This window comes from Xiphophorus hellerii, chromosome 5, assembly GCF_003331165.1.
Source record: "Xiphophorus hellerii strain 12219 chromosome 5, Xiphophorus_hellerii-4.1, whole genome shotgun sequence".
NCBI lineage: Eukaryota > Metazoa > Chordata > Actinopteri > Cyprinodontiformes > Poeciliidae > Xiphophorus > Xiphophorus hellerii.
The window spans coordinates 33,216,222-33,237,611 of record NC_045676.1 but is presented as its reverse complement, the minus strand read 5'-3'; the positions used below and the strand labels follow the sequence as shown (position 1 = coordinate 33,237,611).

The 21,390-nt window shown below is 41.9% G+C and overlaps 1 protein-coding gene and 1 long non-coding RNA gene across 3 annotated transcripts in view; both read left to right on the top strand.

Annotated features, from left to right (window-relative positions):
• The first annotated feature begins 14,012 nt into the window (after positions 1 to 14,012).
• Positions 14,013 to 14,590, top strand: LOC116720810 (uncharacterized). Its single transcript, XR_004339463.1, has 2 exons — positions 14,013 to 14,216; positions 14,260 to 14,590. It is a non-coding gene; the product is annotated as an uncharacterized LOC116720810 (long non-coding RNA).
• Positions 14,591 to 17,042: 2,452 nt separating this feature from the next.
• LOC116720704 (protein sidekick-1) overlaps positions 17,043 to 21,390 on the top strand; it is a 493,826-nt gene continuing 489,478 nt past the window's right edge. For both annotated transcript variants that reach the window (XM_032564100.1, XM_032564099.1), the window contains exon 1: positions 17,043 to 18,260. In XM_032564100.1, coding sequence (XP_032419991.1) covers positions 18,161 to 18,260 — 100 coding nt within the window. In that variant the 5' untranslated portion in view covers positions 17,043 to 18,160. The remainder of the gene's footprint in view (positions 18,261 to 21,390) is intronic.

Genomic DNA, 21,390 nt, shown 5'->3' with positions numbered 1-21,390 from the left:
AATCATCTCCTCAGTGCAGTCAAGTTCTCCAGAGTCCTGCTAATGACCTCATTATTTGACTCAATTGTGTTGAAGTAGAGACACATCTAAAAGTTGCAGGAGACTGGCCCTCGAGGCCTGGAGTTACCCACCCCTGTTTTAGACAGAACTTATTTCCAAATTACAGTTGACATTTGTTTGAAATCATTTAACATAAAGTGTGAGATGTTAATCTATGTTCTTCTGGGCTCTTCTTAACATGAGTCTTGAAAAGCAGAATCTGAAAGCAAATTGTGATTTTTACTTTATGTATCAGGACACAATGAATATTATTATCATCTAGCTTAAAATGCATATTTAAAAGAGTTTACTCAAAACATTTGTCCAAAATTAAGAAATTAGATACATGTTTTTTATTGTTCCTGCTCATATAGCTATATTTGTCTTTTTATTTAAAAAATGCACTTAAAGTTACAAATAAAGAAGTTACATAGTTCAATTCAAATCAATTCATTTGTGTAGCGTCAATTTACAAAATGTCTCTAGTCCTGCACTGAAGTAACACTAAAAAATGTCAATTCAATCCTAGCATATTAGGTCAGATTCCAAGTCAAGTACATAAATTTCAAATTGATGCTAATTATTAATCAATACAGTTGAGTTCCATTTATTTTGTAGATTGGTTAAAAAGGTTACACACTAATTGACGATCATTTCAAAAAGGCTGAATATTAAAAAAAGAGAACAATGTATTCGAATTCCATTCATATAAATTGGTTAAAAGCTTTTTGCATAGGCAGTGCAGTGATAATGGACATTTGCTTGCATTGTGTTGTTGACATTGCAACAATCCCTCATTTAGTGCATGTATGCGGTGATAGTTGAAAGAAACTCTTCATGAACAGGAGGAAACTTCCACCAGAACCTGGCTTAGTATGCATGGCTTTCTGCCACGACTGACAGGCGGTTTGAGAAGACAGAGCAGTATTTCCTATGTTAACGAAATCTTTTTTTTAAATTAGGGTAATAACTTTAGAATCTAATCATTTTAAAATATTTTCTGATGAATAAAATCCATGAATTAAAAGAAGATGAACTTACAATACAATGATGGAAAACTTTTGATCTTCAAATATATCAAGATGCTATTTTACTATGGACGCTCGTCACTGGGGCCCCTTTTCGGAGCCAGGCCTGGTGGCCGGGCTGTCAGCCATGGAGACCTGCTGTGCGCAACCTGAAGAGGAGACAAGGGTCAATCACCTGTGGGAGAGGTGAAAGGTGTAGGATTTAAGCAGAAATCAACTCATCATCATCATAATTAACAGAAATAAAGACATGAAAACATCAGTCTGTGTGGAACAAATCTAAATAGGCTAATGCATTTCTTTTCGCTTCATTTAACTGAGTTACTGAAATGAACTTGACAATAGCATTAAAATGTATGGAACGTGACTGTAAAAGTCACTAATACAGTATTACACTAATTCTATCTAAAATAATGTATTTTCATATAGAATATGACAATGTTTACATAGTCAATTTACAGTAATTATTTTTTTTCGTTAAACTGTCACAGACGGCTTCTACGTTAAACAAGGCTCATTTCATGAAAGGCTGATTATTAAAAGGAGAACTGTCACATATTTTTGTTAATTTTTTGTAAAGATAAAAAGTGACAGCAAAAAAAATGTGTATTATTTTTTCTAAAAATTACCCCATAGTGTAAGTATCAAGCATTCATTAAAACCTTGACTGGAAAATTTGGAATCATTTATCTGCATGCCAGATTTTAGTTCTAGATTTTGGTTAAATCGTATCTTTCCCTGAACAGCTAGATAGTTATGAATGCACTATCTATGAGGAACTGAAAAGTATAATACACTTTTTTTCATAACCTGTTATTGCACAGTTTTATAACTCAATCAAAGAGAATAAAATATGACGAACATATTACCTTGAAAGTTTTGTTTTCAGTTTTTTAAAAGAACTTTATGCCCTCTTCCAATTTCTGATGCAGATCAAGTAGTGAAAATTAAGCCCCTTCAGTAAAAATGTTTCTTTATTTATATAATATTTAGATAACATTCATGAACTGTCTGGACTGCAACAGGGCAGATAGAGGGAAAGCTCAGTGAGCAATTGTAGCTTAAAGAACAAAACAGAATCTGAAAGATGGTAGAAATATTTTGACGGGGGATAAGGCAGAGGTGGTGGTTTCATTGTATCCAGAGGATAGTAATTTATACCATTTAAAGACACACTACTCAAATTCAAGGGCACCAAATAAAATGGTACAGAAGACTTTTAAGTAGAAATCTGCTTGCAAAGCAGAGAAAAGAACAAGAGAGGAAAGCTTTGTCTGAGTAACTTAAAGGCTGTAGAAACAGTATGGTACAATAGCAACTGGCAGGCATTCAAAATATGGAAGAACTTTCATCACTATCTGCCAACAGGTTTCCACTCGTCTGCTGTGTATATAAAATATCCGAGACTAACAGGGTGAGTGACGGAGCAAAAACCTAAGAATGTAAAAAGCACTGAGTTACCAGGGACGGTGAAATGGGTCAGGTATGCTGTTCTTAAAAATTTGGAATGTTGTAGGTGAGACAAAAATCTCAGAGGTGCTGGACAGGTGAGTTTCACTAAAGTTCTGCTCTTCTGCTGTCAGCAAAGCAAAGTGGAGATTCAGTCAGAGGGATGGTTGACAATATTGAGTACTGAGATAGTAATTAAAGGCTTTGCTGGCACACTTCTGGGTACTTTCGTACATTCAGACAGTCTGACAGGAATACATTGAAGGTGGTGGGTCACTATGAAACACAAGAACTCAGCAGTGAATGACTGAGGAACTGTCTACAGCAGATTTTCACCATTGCTTCAAAATCTCCCTAAATTTTCTTACAAAAGTATTCACACCACGTTCTTCATATTTTAGCATGAAATAACAACAAACTTTAACCTTTTCATGCATAGCTGTCACTACAGTGGACAGCTATCTATAAGCTATTTTCTAGTGTTTTTTGTGGATTTTTATATTATAAATGCACACAGTGGAAGTGGGCACTAGTGCATCAGGCCAACTACTGTCCATCCACTGCAAGTGCAAGAATTTTTTTGTTAAATCCAATTTGGCGGAAAGACAGAAACGTATCAGACTAATTCAGGAGTATCCAGTCCCCTACTATGGACAACTCTTGCAGTAAAAAAATATTGTGACATCAAGAAACCCCTAAAGACTAATACTACTGATGTATTTTCTAAATAGCACCTTTATATTTGGAGAAAATTACTACTGATCACCTGTCCACTAAAGTGGACAGCATGCATCAGTGGAAATATATTGACAGGTATTGATATCAATACTCTGACTACAGATTTACAATATACAATATTTCCAGCAAGTATTTTGACTGTAAATAAACTGACATATTACTGGAGAATGGTAGCAATAGTAACAGTGGAGATGAAAATGATGAAGAACCCTTGATCACTGAGGTAAATCGAGATGTTGAGGGACATGAAATAACTGGAGATGCAGAACCTACATAATACAAACCAGTATGCATTCCAAAAAAAGAAAATAAATTCTGGCCTTAACAGATCAGGAAGTGAAGACATTTCCAGTAATAAATATGGAATCATCATGGGTGTAAATACCGGGAGGTCAATGGGGTCTGGAGCCTCCCAATCTTGGAAAAGTCTAGAATTGTCCCCCTCCCCCCCCCAAAGAAATCATGAAGGAAACCCTTGTATTTAAACAATATCAATATATAAAGGCAAAATAAACAAAGAACGAAATAAATACACCTTTCATATAAGACAAAATTAAGGATTTTTTACCCCCTCCCCCTCATCATTGTTAGAACAATGGTTTAGTCCAATGTGTAGGAGGAGCAACAGCAGCAGCGCAGAACGGCACAGGCTCTTTTAGAGCCGTTGAAGTGAGGAGTTAGCTCAGGGGTGGGCAATCCTGGTCCTCAAGGGCCGGTGTCCTGCAACTCTTACATGTCTCCCTGGTCCAACACACCTGAATCCAACAGCTGAATCACTACCCAAGTGCAGTCAAGTTCTCCAGAGTCCTGCTAATGACCTCATTATTTGATTCAGGTGTGTTGAAGTATAGATGCATCTAAAAGTTGCAGGACACCGGCCCTTGATAAGATAAGATAAGATAAGATAAGATAAGATAAGATATCTCTGATATTCTGGCGCCGGTTTAGCTGGCTGCCTGCAGACACAGCTCCCGTCGTGTGTGTTAATCTGTGTATATTTGCTGTAACCGATTAAGGATCCGTGCTTAAAGAACCCATAGATCATCAGTTAAGCTTCCACAATGGCTGGATGTGGTTCTGTCGGTTCTGTCGCTGTTCTCTACGGAGTAGAGGCATGATTGTTACGGAGAACCTCGCCGAACGGAGTAGGGGCATTGTTTACACGCGTGAACAGCTGATTGCGCTGTGTAAGCCTCTGCTGCGGCCCGGAGACAGGCCGGTGGTTCCAAAGGAGCTACGGAGGAGACGACGGGGCTGCAGGTCTGGAGCTAAAATGAGGGGGAAGAGGAGACGGCACAAACCAGCGGTACCGGCGATTATTGTGGGGAACTTGAGGTCTTTGGGGAATAAGACAGACGAACTCACGGCGCTGGTTAGGACCCAGAAGGAGTACAGGGAGTGCAGTATCTTCTGCTTCACGGAAACCTGGCTACACTCGCTTATTCCAGACTGCAGCGTGGAGGTTCCTGGATTTTCCTTGGTGCGGGGGGACAGGGACGTTTCCAAGAGTCGGAAGAAGAAGGGCGGTGGGATTGCACTTTATGTGAGTGAGAGGTGGTGTAATCCCGGTCATGTTAACGTGTAGGAACAGATTTGTAGCCCGGACATTGAACTTCTGGCTGTGGGAATGCGGCCGTATTATTTACCGAGGGAGTTTACGTCCGCCATTTTGATCGCTGTTTACATTGCCCCATCAGCTGCGGTGGCCTGTGACGTCATCAGCTCTACCACAGCCAAACTCCAGACTCAACACCCGGACGCCTTCATAGTCATCACAGGTGACTTTAATCATGCCTCATTGGACAAAGCGCTACACAACTTCCAGCAGTATGTTGACTGTCCCACCAGGGAAAACAAAATGCTGGATCTCCTGTATGCTAATGCCAAAGATGCATACAGCGCCACAGCCCTGCCCCCCCCTTGGCAGGTCGGACCACATCTTGGTAAGGATGACTCCCAAGTATGTCCCCTTAGTGAGCAGGCACCCTGTGCGCATCAGGACGGTGAGGAGGTGGACACAGGAGGCAGCTGAGGCACTGCAGGACTGCTTTGGGTCGACAGACTGGGATGTGCTCTGTGGGCCTCATGGGGAGGACATCGACAACATGTCTGACTGCATCACAGAATACATCAGATTCTGTGAAGACACTGTCATGCCAGCCCGGACCGTGTGCTTCTTCTCTAACAACAGACCCTGGATTACCAGCGACCTGAAGGCACTTTTAAACAAAAAGAAGATGGCTTTCAGGTCTGGAGATAAGGAGGAGCAGAGGAGAGTCCAGGATGAACTCAGAGAGACACTGAGGACATGCAAGGACAACTACAGGAGGAAGCTTGAGTCCAAACTCGAGCAGAACAGTGTGAGAGATGTGTGGAAAGGATTGAAGAACATCGCTGGAATGAAGGGGAAGGACACACTGATACCTGGGGGCCGGGATAGAGCAAACCAGTTCAACCAGTTTTTCAACAGGTTCAGCTCACCTCCTGCTACTCCCCTACCACCACCAGCCCCCCACACATCCACACTGCCCCAAGTTGTTCAATCCACCTACCGGCATTCTCCAGCACACCACCTCTCCTTCAGCCCCCCATCCCCCCCTCCCTCCTCCCCCATCTCCACTGCAGACAACAACACCTACCCCCAGCTAACGGTGACTACAGGCCAGGTTGAGAGACAGTTGGAGCGATTACACCAGGGGAAGGCTGCAGGACCTGATGGCATTACACCACGGATCTTGAAGACCTGCTCCATCCAGCTGGCCCCTGTACTGGCACACATGTACAACCTCAGCTTGAGGCTGGAGAGAGTCCCGCTGCGGTGGAAGACATCACATGTGGTTCCTGTTCCCAAGAAGCCAAGGCCAGCCAACCCAGAAGACTACAGACCAGTCGCTCTCACATCTCATGTGATGAAGGTCCTGGAGAGACTGGTCCTGGCCCTGCTGAGGCCTCAGGTGAGGACGTTTCTAGACCCCCTGCAATTTGCCTACCAGCCCCACTTAGGAGTTGACGATGCCGTCATCTTCCTGCTGCAACGAGCACTGTCGCACCTGGATGGTGGAGGAGACACTGTGAGAATCACATTCTTTGATTTCTCCAGTGCCTTCAACACCATCCAGCCTCTGCTGCTGGGTGGGAAGCTGCGGAGGATGGGTGTCAATGACTCAGTGATCTCCTGGGTGACTGACTACTTGACAGGCAGGCCACAGTTTGTCCGTCTGGGCAGTGTCCTGTCTGATGTGGTGGTCAGTGACGTAGGAGCTCCACAGGGAACTGTGCTTTCTCCCTTTCTCTTCACCTTGTACACCACTGATTTCCAGTACAACTCTGAATCATGTCACCTACAGAAGTTTTCTGATGACTCAGCGGTTGTCGGGTGTATAGGGGATGGAGGGGAGGGGGAGTACAGGACACTGGTGGACAGCTTTGTGGAGTGGTCTGACCAGAATCACCTGAGGCTCAACATTAGTAAGACCAGAGAGATGGTGATTGACTTCAGAAGGAAGAAGACATCTTCACGGCCACTGAAGATCAAAGGGGAAGTGGTGGAGGAGGTGGAGGATTACAAATACCTGGGAGTTGTAATCGGCAACAGACTGGACTGGGCATCTAACACTGACGCTGTGTGCAGGAAGGGGATGAGCAGACTCTATTTTTTAAGGAAGCTGAGATCCTTCAATGTGTGCAGCAAGATGTTGGAGACCTTTTATCACAGTGTTGTTACCGGTGCCATCTTCTTTGCTGCTGTGTGTTGGGGAAGCAGCATCAGAGCCAGCGACTCTAATAGACTGGACAAAATCATCAGGAAAGCTGGCTCTGTACTGGGACTAAGGCTGGAGTCCCTGGAAACTGTGGTGGAGAGGAGGACACTGAAGAAGGTTCTGTCTATTATGGACAATATCAGCACTCTCTCCACCACATAGTGGACAGACAGCGGAGCACCTTCTCCCATAGACTGCTCCAGCTCTGCTGTCGTAGGGACACATACAGGAAATCCTTCCTGCCACATGCCATCTCACTGTACAATAAAAGCTAAATTATTGTTTTGCACAAATCAGTCCAATTTCGCACAACTGCGCTGTGGCACACTTGCTGTACATATATTTACATATACATACTGTTTCTGCATTTTTGAATCTTTGCAAGGACTGCTCTAAGCTGCTTTTTATATTGACAGCATGTTATATTTTATTTTTATTTTATCTTGTCTACAATTGCTACTCAGTGGTGGTTGTTGTGTGTCTTGTCTGTATGCTGCTGTAACTGCGAAATAATTTCCCTGCTGGGATGAATAAAGTTATTCTATTCTATAAGATAAGATAAGATTTATTTGTCATTGTCATCAACAGATTACAACGAGATTGAGATTTGCTCGACTCGAGTTAAAATCCAGGTTATGTGTAAATACATAATATACAATATACATATACATACAGTACATACAGTACATAAAAAAGATAAAGAAATAAATAGTACAAAATGAGAAATAAATAGACATCAGAAGATGGTTGCAGGTGTCGCAACAGAATTTACATTTTTTAACAAAGTGGTGTCAACAGCAGAAGTTCTTATGCCTTTGAATTTAGTGCCATGATTGCCATCGGGTAAAAACTGTTTTTTAGGCAATTTGTCCTGGTTTTTATTGCTCTGTATCTCTTGCCTGATGGCAGCAGCTGGAAGAGACCATGGCCAGGGTGTGAAGAGTCATTTAAAATGTCCAAAACTTTCTTGTGGAGCCTGGAAGTGTAAATCTGTTCCATAGTGGGGAGGAGGCAGCCTATGGTTCTCTCTGCTGCCCTAACAACCCTCTGGAGCGCCTTCTTGTCCGCGGATGTGCTACTGCCGTACCAGACACACAGACTGTACGTGAGCACACTGTCTATGGAGCAGTGATAGAAGGCCTGCAGCAAGTCTGAGGGGAGACAGTTCTTCTTGAGTATTCTCAGAAAGTATAGTCTCTGCTGTGCCTTCTTCAACAGCTCCTTGGTGTTGGTGCTCCAGGTTAGTTTGTCCTCCAACTCCATGCCCAGAAACCTGAACACTGGGACCCTCTCCACACAGGTCCCACTGATGGTGAGAGGCTGGATGTCCGTTTTGTTCTTCCTGAAGTTGATCACCAGCTCCTTTGTTTTGGAGGTGTTGAGGAGCAGGTTATTGACTTTGCACCTCTCTGACAGCCGCTTCACCTCATCCCTGTACTCCAGCTCCCCCTTCCCGCCTGAGATGAGACCAACAACAGTCGTGTCATCTGCAAACTTTATGATCTTGTTGCTGAGGTGGTTGGAGACACAGTCATGAGTGTAGAGGGTGTAGAGAAGTGGGCTGAGCACGCAACCCTGTGGCGATCCGGTGTTCAGGCTCAGAGCAGTGGAGGTGTGGGGGGCCAGTGGAGGTGTGGGGGGCCCAGTCTGACAGTCTAACAGGTCCCCTCTCTGGGACCTGTTAGCTCCCAGAGCTAACAAGTCGCTCCCAGAGCGACCTGTTAGGAAATCCATGGATCCAACTGCAGGTGGCTGATGGGAGTCCAAGGCTTACTAGCTTGGACACCAGACGTTGGGGAAGTATGGTATTAAATGCTGAGCTGAAGTCCACAAAGAACATTCTGACGTAGCTCCCCTGCTTCTCTAAGTGGGTCAGGGCAGCATGAAGTGGCTACAGGATGTGGATACAGCATCCTCTCTGGACCTCTTTGCTTTGTAGGCAAATTGGAGAGGGTCCAGCTCAGCAGGCAGGCCAGCGAGGATGTGACTCCGCACCAGTCTCTCGAAGCACTTCATGATGATCGGTGTGAGTGCCACTGGATGGTAGTCGTTCAGGGTGTTGATGTTGGTTCTTTTCGGCAGGGGGACAATGGTAGAGGACTTTAGGCAGGGAGGGACAGTGGCTTGAGACAGGGACTGGTTAAAAATCTTTGTGAAGATTACAGCCAGTTGGTCTGCACAGTCTTTAAGCACCTGTCCCGACACACCGTCAGGTCCTGCAGCCTTCCTTGGGTTCACCTTCCTCAACACCTGCCTCACCTCATACTCTACTGTGAGAGCAGAGCTGCTGTGGACAGGCAGCTGTGATGGAGCTGTGGTAGGTGTCACCTCAAAGCGGGCAAAGAAGATATTCATCTCCTCTGCCAGGGAAGTGGCTCCCTCCATGCATGGCTGGTTGCTGGATCTGTAGCTTGTAATGTGCTGGACACCCTGCCACACCTGCCTGGTGTTGTTGCTCCTGAGCTGCTTCTCTATTCTCCCTCTGTATGATGCCTTAGCTTGGCAGATGCCTCTTCTCAGGTTGGCTCTGGCAGAACTGTAGAGTGCTTTGTCCCCAGACCTGAAAGCAGCGTTCCTGGCTTTCAAGAGGCCCCGGACCTCCTTAGTCATCCAGGGTTTCCTATTGAGTTCCCACTCCTGAGTTAGCTGTTGCTGTGCCTCTGCAGCACAAACAAAAAACCATCCAGTAAGTAAATACTTAAAGCAAAAGACATGTAACACATTTTATTTACTTTCACTGCTCAATAGGAAGAAGCACATTAACAAATATCAGACCACAGTTTGTTCGTTTCATTACTTAGGCTGAATCATGATGAACTGCACTGTTATGCCTTAAATCAAAACGAGCAAAACTGGCTACATTGCTTTGATAGACTTAGCTTTATTTTTTTGTTAGAGGTAGCAAAATCTAATTATATTTAGCTGTTTAACTCTTACTGTTACATTAATAAGAAGAGATTGAAATGGGCAGGAGGGGCTGAGCGTTACCACTAGCCGACAGCTCAGTGGAAGCCGAGAGCAGAAGGGCTATTGCAGAGCAGCTGACAGTAAAAATAGAAGGTATGTCTTTATTTCTTACTATCTTCAACGTAGAGCCTTTAAAACCACACAATAAAATCTGAAAATTTTTCCTAAAAACCCTGGTGCTTTGAGCGTTAAGTTGAAGTTATGATTCTTCCCAGATACATGGGTGCCCTGTCGTGAAAACTGGCATAGGGTTGTGAGATCTTTCCAGGTACACGCGGAAAACAGAACATAAGGGCCTGAGAGAAATAAAGTAATCTTGCAGTTTGATTTAATTATAATCAAAGATAAATATGTATGTGCACATTTAAACACTGAATGATTTTCTGAAATGTATTTTTGTATTTTAATTTGTAATGATTATAAAAACATGATGATTATGGTTGATAATTAATAATGTATTACAGAACTGTGTTGGTTTAAAATCATACTCAAAGTTATGATGAATGTAAATGATAAGATAATTTTGTTAATGATTTATAGAATTAACAGAAATGTGATGATTTAAAAAGATGGAATTAAAGTGATGAGTGAGGTCCTGTTCTCTGTGTTGCAATAGGCAAGCTGAGTAGAGCGGGGGACCATGGGAGTATCAAGGAGTATGATTGCGAAAGACGCCAGATGGCTCGCAAAAAGAGGAAGTTCACATGATGTTTAACGCTGTTAGTTACGCAAGGGCTGACGGTTGGGGAAGGTTGGGACTTTCCATAGACTCATCGAGCGTTCAAGGAGTCACGTACACTATCTCCCCATACACAACCATGGGCTGAGATAGTATAAAAGATGGCAGAAAGAGGAAAAAACTGTTCTTAGTCCGCGGCGCTGAAGATGAGTCAACAAGAGGACGCAGAGAAAAGATCAGCAGTGAACCACAATTTGGAGCTAGGGGGAAGTTGAGACTTCGTGCCGCCAAAAAGGGACAAGATCCTTCAGCCCCCAGCCCTGGCTCCTGATTCTACCGCCGACTCTGCTTCAACCCAATGACCTCAAACCCACCGCAACAGACTTGGAGAAAAGACAAAGGTCCCGGAGGGATAAAGAATTGGGCGTTCAAAGGATAATGACCCATTCTGCTTTGCTTCTATTCTAAAGAGGATTTTACCACACAAGGACAAAGACTCTGACCAAGGAATTGAAGACTTCTGTTGCCAAGATCAATTGCCATCTGGGTATGAGTTGAACTGCCCCCCAAAAGCCTCACTCAGTTTATTAGTGACACAGGTCAGGGAAAGGAGTTAGGATAATATGTTTGGTTTATGTTGATTTTATTATTCTAAATTAGTAGTGTAATCTCTAATAATTAATTTGTATGTCACTTATCCCTGCTAAAGCTTGCTTAATAAATATATCTTTTAAAATTCTGTAGAGGTTGGTGGACATCGAAATTAATTGAGTCATTGATTATTTTAGTTTCTCCAATTAAAGTAAAATTAGTGTACATGGTTCTAGTAATGTGGTGGCTTCGGACTTTCCTTTAGTGAGTATAAAAATAACGACCCTGGGACTTGAATCTAAGTCACTAAATCTAATCTAGCCGTTTCCAAGTGCAGGTTATTTTAGAGAGAGGGCTACCGTTAACAGAAGTGGTTATTGGAGCTATGCAGCTGCGAGGGCTACTCAGCTGATTGTTTCTTAACTGTAGAGGGTCGTAACTTCTGGATCAAAGGTAGTTAGAGCTGGACGAGCCTCTCTCGCCACCAGTTTAAAAAGATTATCTCTCATAGACCTTCTTTAAGGTAAGACCCAGGTCTAGAGATATTCCGGACCTGTTAGACAGAGAATTGGTCAGTAGTCAGCCCAGAGGAGTTGTGAGGATTGGGCGGGGCTGACTATTGTGTAGTAACAAACAGCCCAAAGTTGGTCTTTGAGGGCCAGCATTCTGCATGTTTTAGTTCTCGCCCTGGTTTAATGCACCTGGATCAAATGATGGCTTGTTACAAGGCCCAAGAAGAACATTAACATGCTGAAAAGGTTGTTGGTACTACCAGGGAGAGAACTAAAACGTGCAGGATGCAGGCCCTCGAGGACCGACTTTGGGCACACCAGGTTCTCAGCCATCCAGGACATGGGGAAAAAAAAGGTTAAATTATTATTTAAATAACACATAATTTGTATTGAGAGCCACTACAATAAAGAAAAACATATTTGTTGTACATTACCACTTACTAGTCATTTTTGGTCCTGCAGTTTGAACACATTAAAAACTTTTTAAACCACGTTACATTTCACTGTAACTTTTCTGATTGCCAGGGTCAGCCCAAGGCATGAGCTAACTTAGTGGCCACTTAGGGCCCTGGGGCTCCTAGGGGTCCTGGGGCCAGTCAGTCCCTAAGTGGAACTGATTTTTAGTCATTTCTATACTAACAAAAAAAGACAAATTCAGTATTATGCTTTTATTTATTTATTTATTTTTGCAATAATATATATTTAATAATGTATGCAGAAATCTTTCTTATATGGGCAAAAAGAAAGGAGGCCCCCTGGTGGCTGCAGTGCACAAAGTGCCAAAGGCACTGCACGGCACTATGTGCAGTGCACATCCAAACCTCTAGATCACCTGTGGAAGACGAGTTAGCAAAACAATGTCTCTTAAAATGACTTATCCTTAAGGGAGAACGAATTTTTAAAAAAGTCAAGAAAGAGGTATATTTTAATGTGTCTTAGTAGTCTGATGTTAATCAGATGTTAATCACTTATTATTCTCCTGTTGACTTTGTTTTGGATTCTTTTGTTCTCTCTGGATTTTTGTAAGTTGGCTTTGTTTTCATTAATTATATTCACATCAGTACTCCACACTTCCCATCTGCTGCTTTTGAGTCCTCATCTTCAACCACAAACTATGACATTTCTATCTTCAAAAGAACTTTATCATAATTTTTTTTCATTGCACTAATGTTTTTTTATTTATGTCTATATCTGAACTCAACCCCAAAACAGGATTCCTTCTTATAGGACCCAGGCTTTGGGCCTCATTGGCAGCACTTGTTCCTCAATATGAGAATTGACAAAACACAGTTTTAACTTCTCAGCTGATCCTGAAGTTAGCTTCTGATTCATTACTTATATATGGCATTGGTTTTAAAGATTCTGAGATACCTTGAAACAGCTCTGAATCAAAATTTAAAATGTTTAAACTTGTCCAACCTGTGGTGATATATTCCATCATAAAGGAAGGAAGATTCCTTAAAACAGTTTGTGAATTGTAATTTTTTTACTCTGTCAAAGAACAAGATATATGACTTTATTTTTTACTTGGGAGGCAAAACCTTTCCATACATTTTTTTTAATTATCTCAATGAAATTTCAGCCAGTACATCACTCATATGACACTAGGATATTCTCTGTGCTGCACTTTAATGCCAACCACATCCTGTTAGAAAAGTTACTGTAGCACATAAACTGTTAATATACAGCAGAGGTGCCTAAGAGGTGGCTATGAATCTGTAACTCACATTAACATGATGAGGTTCTATGGAACACCAGGGTTCAATCCCCACCTGGTGCTCTTCATCCATCCATCCATCCATTGCCTTACACCAGTGCTTCTCAATTCCAGTCCTCAGGCCCCCCTGCTCTGTATGTTTTAGATGTGCCTCTATACCAGAACAGCTGATTCAAATGATTGCATGACGTCTTCTGCAGCCACCAAGTTCTGCAGAATCCTGTTAATCACCCAAAGATTCAATCCAGCTGTGTGGCAGAAGGGAAACACCTAAAACATGCAGTGCAGGGGGGCCTGAGGACCGGAATTGAGAAACACTGCCTTACACCATTATCCTTAGTGGGGTCGGGAGGGGTATGGTGCCTGTCTCCAGCAAGACATTTCAGGTGAGAGGCGGGTGCACCCTGGACAGGTCGTGAGTACATCCCAGGCTGATGCTCTTTATTAAAGCTATTCTGTTTCTCTATGTTATTGGTATCAGGCATAAAAACCTTACTTTTAGGTAAATTTTATTTTATAATGGAGCTGTTTAAATATGAGCCTTCCCACTGCCGAGCTGTACAACAGCACTGTCACTTATAAATGTGACTTTAACATTTATAAGTAGCTGGTTTCTGAAAACCATGGGCAGCCCTGCTGTACAATTTAGTGGGGTTCTCTGTAGTCAGACCTAAATAAATAAATGAAAAACTCCACAGAATTGCAGGTATCAGTGAAGGCATTATAGTCAGTATAGTGATACTATAGTGATACTGACTAAATGTGATAGTCAGTATAGTGATACTATAGTGATACTGACTAAATGTGATAGTCAGTATCACATTTTGACACTTTGAGCATAATCTATTTATATATTTTTAGGTCTCCAAAATACAATAGATATAAGTATTTTGTTTATGAAAATAAAATTATCCTCCTTTTTTGATGTTAAATAAGTGCAGCATCAAAAATATGATAAATTCTCTGCTGAATCACATTCACGTATTGATTACTCCATGCTAACTCGCCATTTTGCAGCATGAACAGTATTGCTCTTTTTGTTAAATGTGTTTTGATATTCTCCTTATGTTGTGATTAAAATGTCTAATTCCATTGGTGAGGAATGCACACTTTTAGGCTTCTTCTTTTCTCACGTTGCCATGGTGAATTTTGTTATCTGAGTTCCATCTGAGGGCTTCTGTTTTACTCTCGCTCACACTTAACTCAGAGGTAACTTGACTCAGAATGGAGTTACCTAGTTGATATCTCCTGTTCTGAAACCGAAAACCTTGAGTATACTAGAGCTGGGTAGATTTGTTCACAGTAACTCAGTTTATTAGCCCTGCTTTCTAAAACGAGGCCTTGATGGAGCCAGCTGCACATTCTCTGAAAAAAAAACAAAAAAAAAAAACAAACGATATGCTCAAACAACTTCTTGCCATATCCTTTATACTTTTCACCAGTAGTAATATCATCTGTTGATCGCATGTCTTGTGTGACGTGAAAAAAAAGCATCACACTATAGAAGCACTGTCCCAAGAGTACTTTCTATAGTAGAAAAAAAGAAAACAGGTAAACAACTCTGAGTCAGTAGTGCCATCCATGGGATGAAAAGGAGAGTGCAATTTGCTGAAGCAGCAGTTTCTTTGATGCTTTGTTCAGGAAAGATACAAGGAGGCCAAGTGTATTATCCATAGTGAACATTAAGGTATTAGTAATAGCTCAGACATTGCCCCCTCCCAACAGGACAGATGGTTGTGCACTAAAACAGAGAGCCAGGTGTAGCTCTGATGGAGAGAACAGACTAGCTGAGAATGAATATAAGGTTAATAGTGACTGTAATTGCTGATAATAAATATTAGTCAGATAAAAGCAGAGTGAGAAAGAGTCATCAGTATGTCCTCTAGCCTCTAGCAGGACAATCATAACGAAAGCTCAAAATCAGCCACTGCAAGTCACTCTATTGTCACACATGTTTATGGAAGCCACAATACAGAGGGTGTGAGGAAGAAGCAAAATAAAGATGCTTAATAATACAAAGGTACACTTACAAAAGCAAAGTCCAAGAAACCAGAAAGATGAACTAAAGAAAATGAATAGGTCCAAAAACAAACCTAAAGCAGTGAAGCAAAGAACAATAACAACCGGAGGGCTTATGTATGGAGAGAAGAGTGGAAAATGATAGTGGATGCAGATGTGAAACAGCTGTGGGAGAGCAAACAGCAGACTGGGGAGAGGTGAGTAAATAATACAAAGGAAGCTGAACTGGACACAAAGAAACTAAACAATGGGGAATACAGATAGTAATTAAAGAGAAATGCATCCAAATGTGTAAAGAATAGAACACAATAATAAATAAACTAAGACATTAAACACAAAGAAGTGTACTGTCAAGATCTTTTAAATAATGATTTTAAAAAATCAGAAGTGATTTGAGAGGAACCCCAGTACCTATAGTTCATCACAACTATAAGCTTAGTTTTATCAGCAATAATGAAAAAAAAAACCATTTCAAGCCTACTCTTAAGAGTTGACAGGGTGTCTGCCTCATGAAGAGATAGATAGATAGATAGATAGATAGATAGATAGATAGATAGATAGATAGATAGATAGATAGATAGATAGATAGATAGATAGATAGATAGATAGATAGATAGATAGATAGATAGATAGGCTGAGTTGTAGTCTCAGTTTTAGAGGTTTACATTGAGTGTGTGTGAGCCAAACAAATGATGTGGCTGTTATGCTTGACATGTAAAAGAGTGCTCACAGAGGGTTCATATAAATGCTGGTGCAGGGGATCCTGATCTGTAAGAAACCCTTTTAAATTGTCCGGTTTGAATTGTGCCAAACTGCATGATGGCGGGTTACAGGATCGGAACAGTCTGGGTGGGAGTCCAGCCTCTTTTCCAGAGATAAAAATCTAGCACTGCCTGACCAAGTGCTAACATGCAGGTGCGGACATGCTCCTCTTGCCTAGTTCATTGCATCAACTATTAGCATAGATGTATCCCCAATTACACTGCTGTAATTTTAAATTCCAATCTGTAAAGACAATGAAGTCAAGCTTGTTCAGATATTGCAAATATTAATAAAAATACATTTAAAAAACTCAAAGACTTGGTTAAAGTTACTAATATCTGTGGGAGTCAATTATTATTTTTTTTATATTTTAAATTGGAGCTGATGAAGGTTCCACAGGTTCTTTTTAAAAAAAAAGTGAAGTAGCCCTTTATTCCAGGTCATTGAGCTTCTAATCAGACACCAACGTAAGTGTCGTCTCTGTTTCGCGATTTGAGAGGGCTTAGGGAAGCTGTCAACTACAATCTCTATGCAAGAGTACGGTCTTGCCCCTACGTGGGCTACCCAATCATAGAAACAGATGGAAGAAGACCGACCAATCAGAGAGGCCGGATGACAATAAATGGAAGTTTGAGTTTGAGAGTTTTGAACTCGAAAAGAAAAAACTGAAAGGAGGAAGAACGGGATAACTTACAACCGTGGCAGAAGTACTATAAAAAGCAGATTTGTAATTATTAAGGTTGTTACTTGCATCCAAAGGCCGGTTGTTATCGTAAAAGCTCTCTTCCTCCCTGTGTCTCTCTCTCCCCTCGCCACCCACCCCCGAAGTCAACGCAGAGCGGAGCGGAGCAGGGTGGCAGGTGCTCAGTTGTGGGAGACACATTGCTTCAGACGGTCTCCTCGAAGCTCAAACAGGGCGCCGACTTCCACCGCGACGGAGGAAAAACCGCCTGAAGCTTGCTTCAATTAGGAAGAGAATTCCAGTGAGTACAAACTGAATAATTAAGATATATTTGAAGTGGCGTAGTTTTGTCGGAAGCCGCTGGGACGGAAAAAAGCAAAGAAGGCTGAACCGGCGTCGCAGCAGCAGCTTTTACGTTTAGACCTACTAGTTGTATTTTTATGTATTTACATCTATTTTTGTTTTCAATTCAGTGTATACAGACCCCTTTACCACACTGAAGCAAGTTGCAGTGTGTTGTTTTTATTTTTTTAAACCTGTGTGTCGTAAATTTCCCCCGTTCAATGCGAGCTGCTGGCGCATCACGGCGCGACAAGTGAAATACGAGAGAAGGAGTCCCTCCTCTGGAAGAGCGGATATAATTTACTACTCGTGTTAAAGTTGAGAGGGAAAAAGAGCAAAGTGGTACCTGAGATTAAAAGGAGGCACAGGATCTAATTTTTTTTCAACCCAAATCCAGAGTTATTCACAGACTCAATTAGTAGATTGTTTTTTTTTATGAGGAGATCACAGATGGGTAGTTTTCGTGTTTGATCGCATCGCTGTCAGTTAATGATCCTCAGGACAATAAATCCCCAGCGAAAGGCATCAAAACAAGCGCGGATTTGAGGTCTGTTGCAGAGAATAAGCCGATAAACACACTCGAATGTATTAATTTTTCTGCTCATCAATCCAAATAAAAAAGAGGCATCGTGGGTCTCACAAGCTCTCTAGATCGCAGTGAGAGATTACGGTTTTGTAAAACCTGCCTTTTTTGAGCGCTTGGATCGGGAAGCTCGCTGACAGTGTGGGAAAACTCCTGGATCTTCTCCCCTGATCTGCGCTGCCAGCTTGTGGAGCACCGAAACACCGAGACTCTTCTACCGCAGCACACCGCGCAGGGCAGGAAGAGCTGCTGGAGCAAACCGGACTTTCTCCACCGCTTTTACGTGTGAGGATGAACCCGGGAGGTATCCGTGAGAGATCCCGGAATGGGAATCGGCCTCTTTTCCTGATGATCCTTCTCGCCTGCAGCTGCCACATGTTGCACGGCCAAGGTAAGAGAGCTGTTTTTAATTCATCTGAAATCATTCGAGAGAAAATAAATACATAACGACTTTTTGTTCAGTAAAAATATATTAGAAAGCATCTGCTGACAAATCCATTACTGACCATGAAGAACAGGGGAGAGGTGAGATAAAGATCCCTCAACTAGAAAAACACAATGATTCATCAAAGTCAGTCAATTTGGAAACATATTTAGAGACTCTGCTTTTCTTTTCTATTTAACTCCAGATATTTGCATAACAGGTGAATGGGTATAAACAACTATTACTGTAATTCATAGAAGCAAGTTTGTAACTCTGTGCTGCAAGTTGGTGGGGACATGTATTGAGGAAGATGCCTTATTTGTGCTAAGAATAAAGCCAGAACTTACCATACAGTCTTATTCAATAAATTAGGATACACATCCTGATAAGACTTATCAGATTAATAGTATCTTTTGAAAATTAAATATTTTAGCAGCTATTAAAACATACTAAGAGAAATAAAGGCATTAAAACATTGGTTGTCTAATTAATTTATATAATGTCTTTCACTTGGTGATTACTGAAAAAGGAACTTTTCATTAAGATTCTAATTTATGGAATAAGTCTGTATATTTGCTCAATGAAAGGAATCTGTCACAAAAATGGTTGTAGCCCCCATATTCTTATCCAGTTTCTATTCATTTTGACTTAAATTAAAGCTGAGAAAAGTGCTGATGTTTGGATATGTAAAATATCTATATCTCTCTAGTCATAAACCTATAAACAGTTTGGTTTCTTCCAGTTTTGTCAAGATACCAGCGCTGGTTGATTAACCAATTTAAACACCCTCTTTACTGATAATCTGTCAGAAAGTAGATATTTGGGTCGCCTTATTTGAGTAAACTACACCGAAACACACCGATCTGCACAGCACGGGTTCATCATATGGTTGTCAAAGTCAAGCTATAGCATTAGGCTACTAACCTACTTGACACTTTATATGTATATATATATATATATATATATATATATATACATATATATATAGTACAGACCAAAAGTTTGGACACAACTGTGTGTCCAAACTTTTGGTCTGTACTCAATACAGACCAAAAGTTTGGATGCACTTTCTCATTGAACTCAATGAGAAAGTGCATCAAAGCAAATTTATAGAGGCAACCAGTGCCCCCACTTACCTATTTGGTGCTCCAATTGGTCTGAAAACAGTGTCTAGTCTCTGGTAAGCATGCTCTTAATCAGCAACCTGCTTAACTACAGCAGCTGATTTTGGCAGCAGAGTTTACAAATGCACAAACAATTAAACACATGCAGATACAACGTATTAACATAAGCTGCCCTCTATTCTGGTCCAGCTGACCAGAATAGGCAGGTGTTAATATTAGTATGTGAGGCCTGTGGCTGCAGGCTGTGGCAACTGTTGAATATGACTACAGAGGAGAAGTCTGATATGATGAGATATTGATTTCTCACCAAAGCTGGAAATACTGAGTTGCCATGCTTCATCGGTGTGCATGCTCTTCTTTTTTTCCTCGTAGCTCCAGTTCAGGGGAAGCTTTGCTGCTGGATGCAGGGCAGCATGTTTCTATGTATGTGTGCATGCTCCTCACAGGACTGTGTCAGAGTGGCAAAACAAAAGCACAGAAAAGGTCAGACTGGGTGTCGACACGCAAGCCATTCTGTGGGTCACAGATGGCGCAGTGGGAAGGGAGGGGGAGGCTTTTGGAAAAAGTGGGTAGGGGGTTTGGTGGGTCTCAGGAATGTCTGTGTGAAAGAGAAGCGGGGGTGTAATGTTTTGGGAGATGTGGAGAAAATGTGTCCTGCTTATGTGAGACTGGGGAGGACTAGCAGGGATGGATTGGCAGTGAAAGGTGGGAATGCGGTGTGCCATGGCTGTCACTCAGAAAGCTGTGCCTGCAGTTTAATCGATGATGATGATTATATGACAACTCCTCAGTGTGTGTCAAAACTTGCTCCCTTACCTCTCCTTCCTCTTGTCGCACAGTTTGCTTTTCCCCTGTCCCTCACTTCTTTTTCCTGTGGCTGCAGAGTCAGCTCTTTCAATTCTCCCATTAATGTCAAGGTCTCACCAACAGACCCAAGTTGACAACTCTCTGGCTCCTCCACACACACATTTCCCACCCTTAAATCCCCCCAGCTCCTCCCAGCTGTCTTGGCTGAAGGGGTTGTGGTTTGGGATGTGGGTGAGGGAGGGTTGAACTAAAAATGAGTGAACCAAATTTGGGACAAGGCTGGGCTGGTGGGAGGGGATGAAGTTGGACTATTGATATGGTAAGCATTGCCAAGTGACCAATCAAAGCCTGTAGATTTTCCAGGTTCCGATCCCTTCATCTCGCATTTATTAGGATGTTTGGTTTTAGGAGAGGAAAGATGAAATTCATGAGGCAAGGTTGATCCTCCTGATCCTCTCACCTCCCACCTCCCTCTGCCTCTATTGCTACCTCCCCCCTTTCTCACAGTCAATCGATGCCCACACCCCTTCTCATAAATTCGAAGGTTTATATGAGCCAACTCATCGTCTCTGGGAGCACATTTAAATAAGCTCATCGATCTTTCATTTTAGAGTTAAGTGACGGCAGCATTTTGCTGTCTCTTTGCTGCCACTTTTCCTAGTCTCCACCACTTATCTGCTCACCTCTCCACCCTCTTCCTTCGTTATTCATAATTCACTCCTCTGCCCCCTCCACCTCCCACACTCCCTCTCTGTCACAGAGTGGCCTCTGTTCCACAGCTGTTTGACTTATTCACATCTCCAGAAAAGTTTCAGACTGCACCTAAACCTGGTCTTCGGTGTGAGTCGGTGTGGTGTTAAAAATGTCATGCATATTCAACATTAGGGAGAGACTTTGCATAAAATCCAGTGCCGTCTTTAATAGTGCAGATGGTGGATGAAAAGCTACAGTGGCTTGTAAAAGTTGTATACACCTTAAAGTCATCTACAGTTTATTACATTATACCCTTCAGTGTATTTTTATGGAGTTGTACATGATCAACCAACACAAAGTAGTTCATAGTTGTGAAGTTGAGGGATGATATGAAGTTTTTAAAGTTTTTTACACATCTACACAGAACATTTTCTCATTAATTTTTGCAAAAATAATTCATAGAGATAGCATGA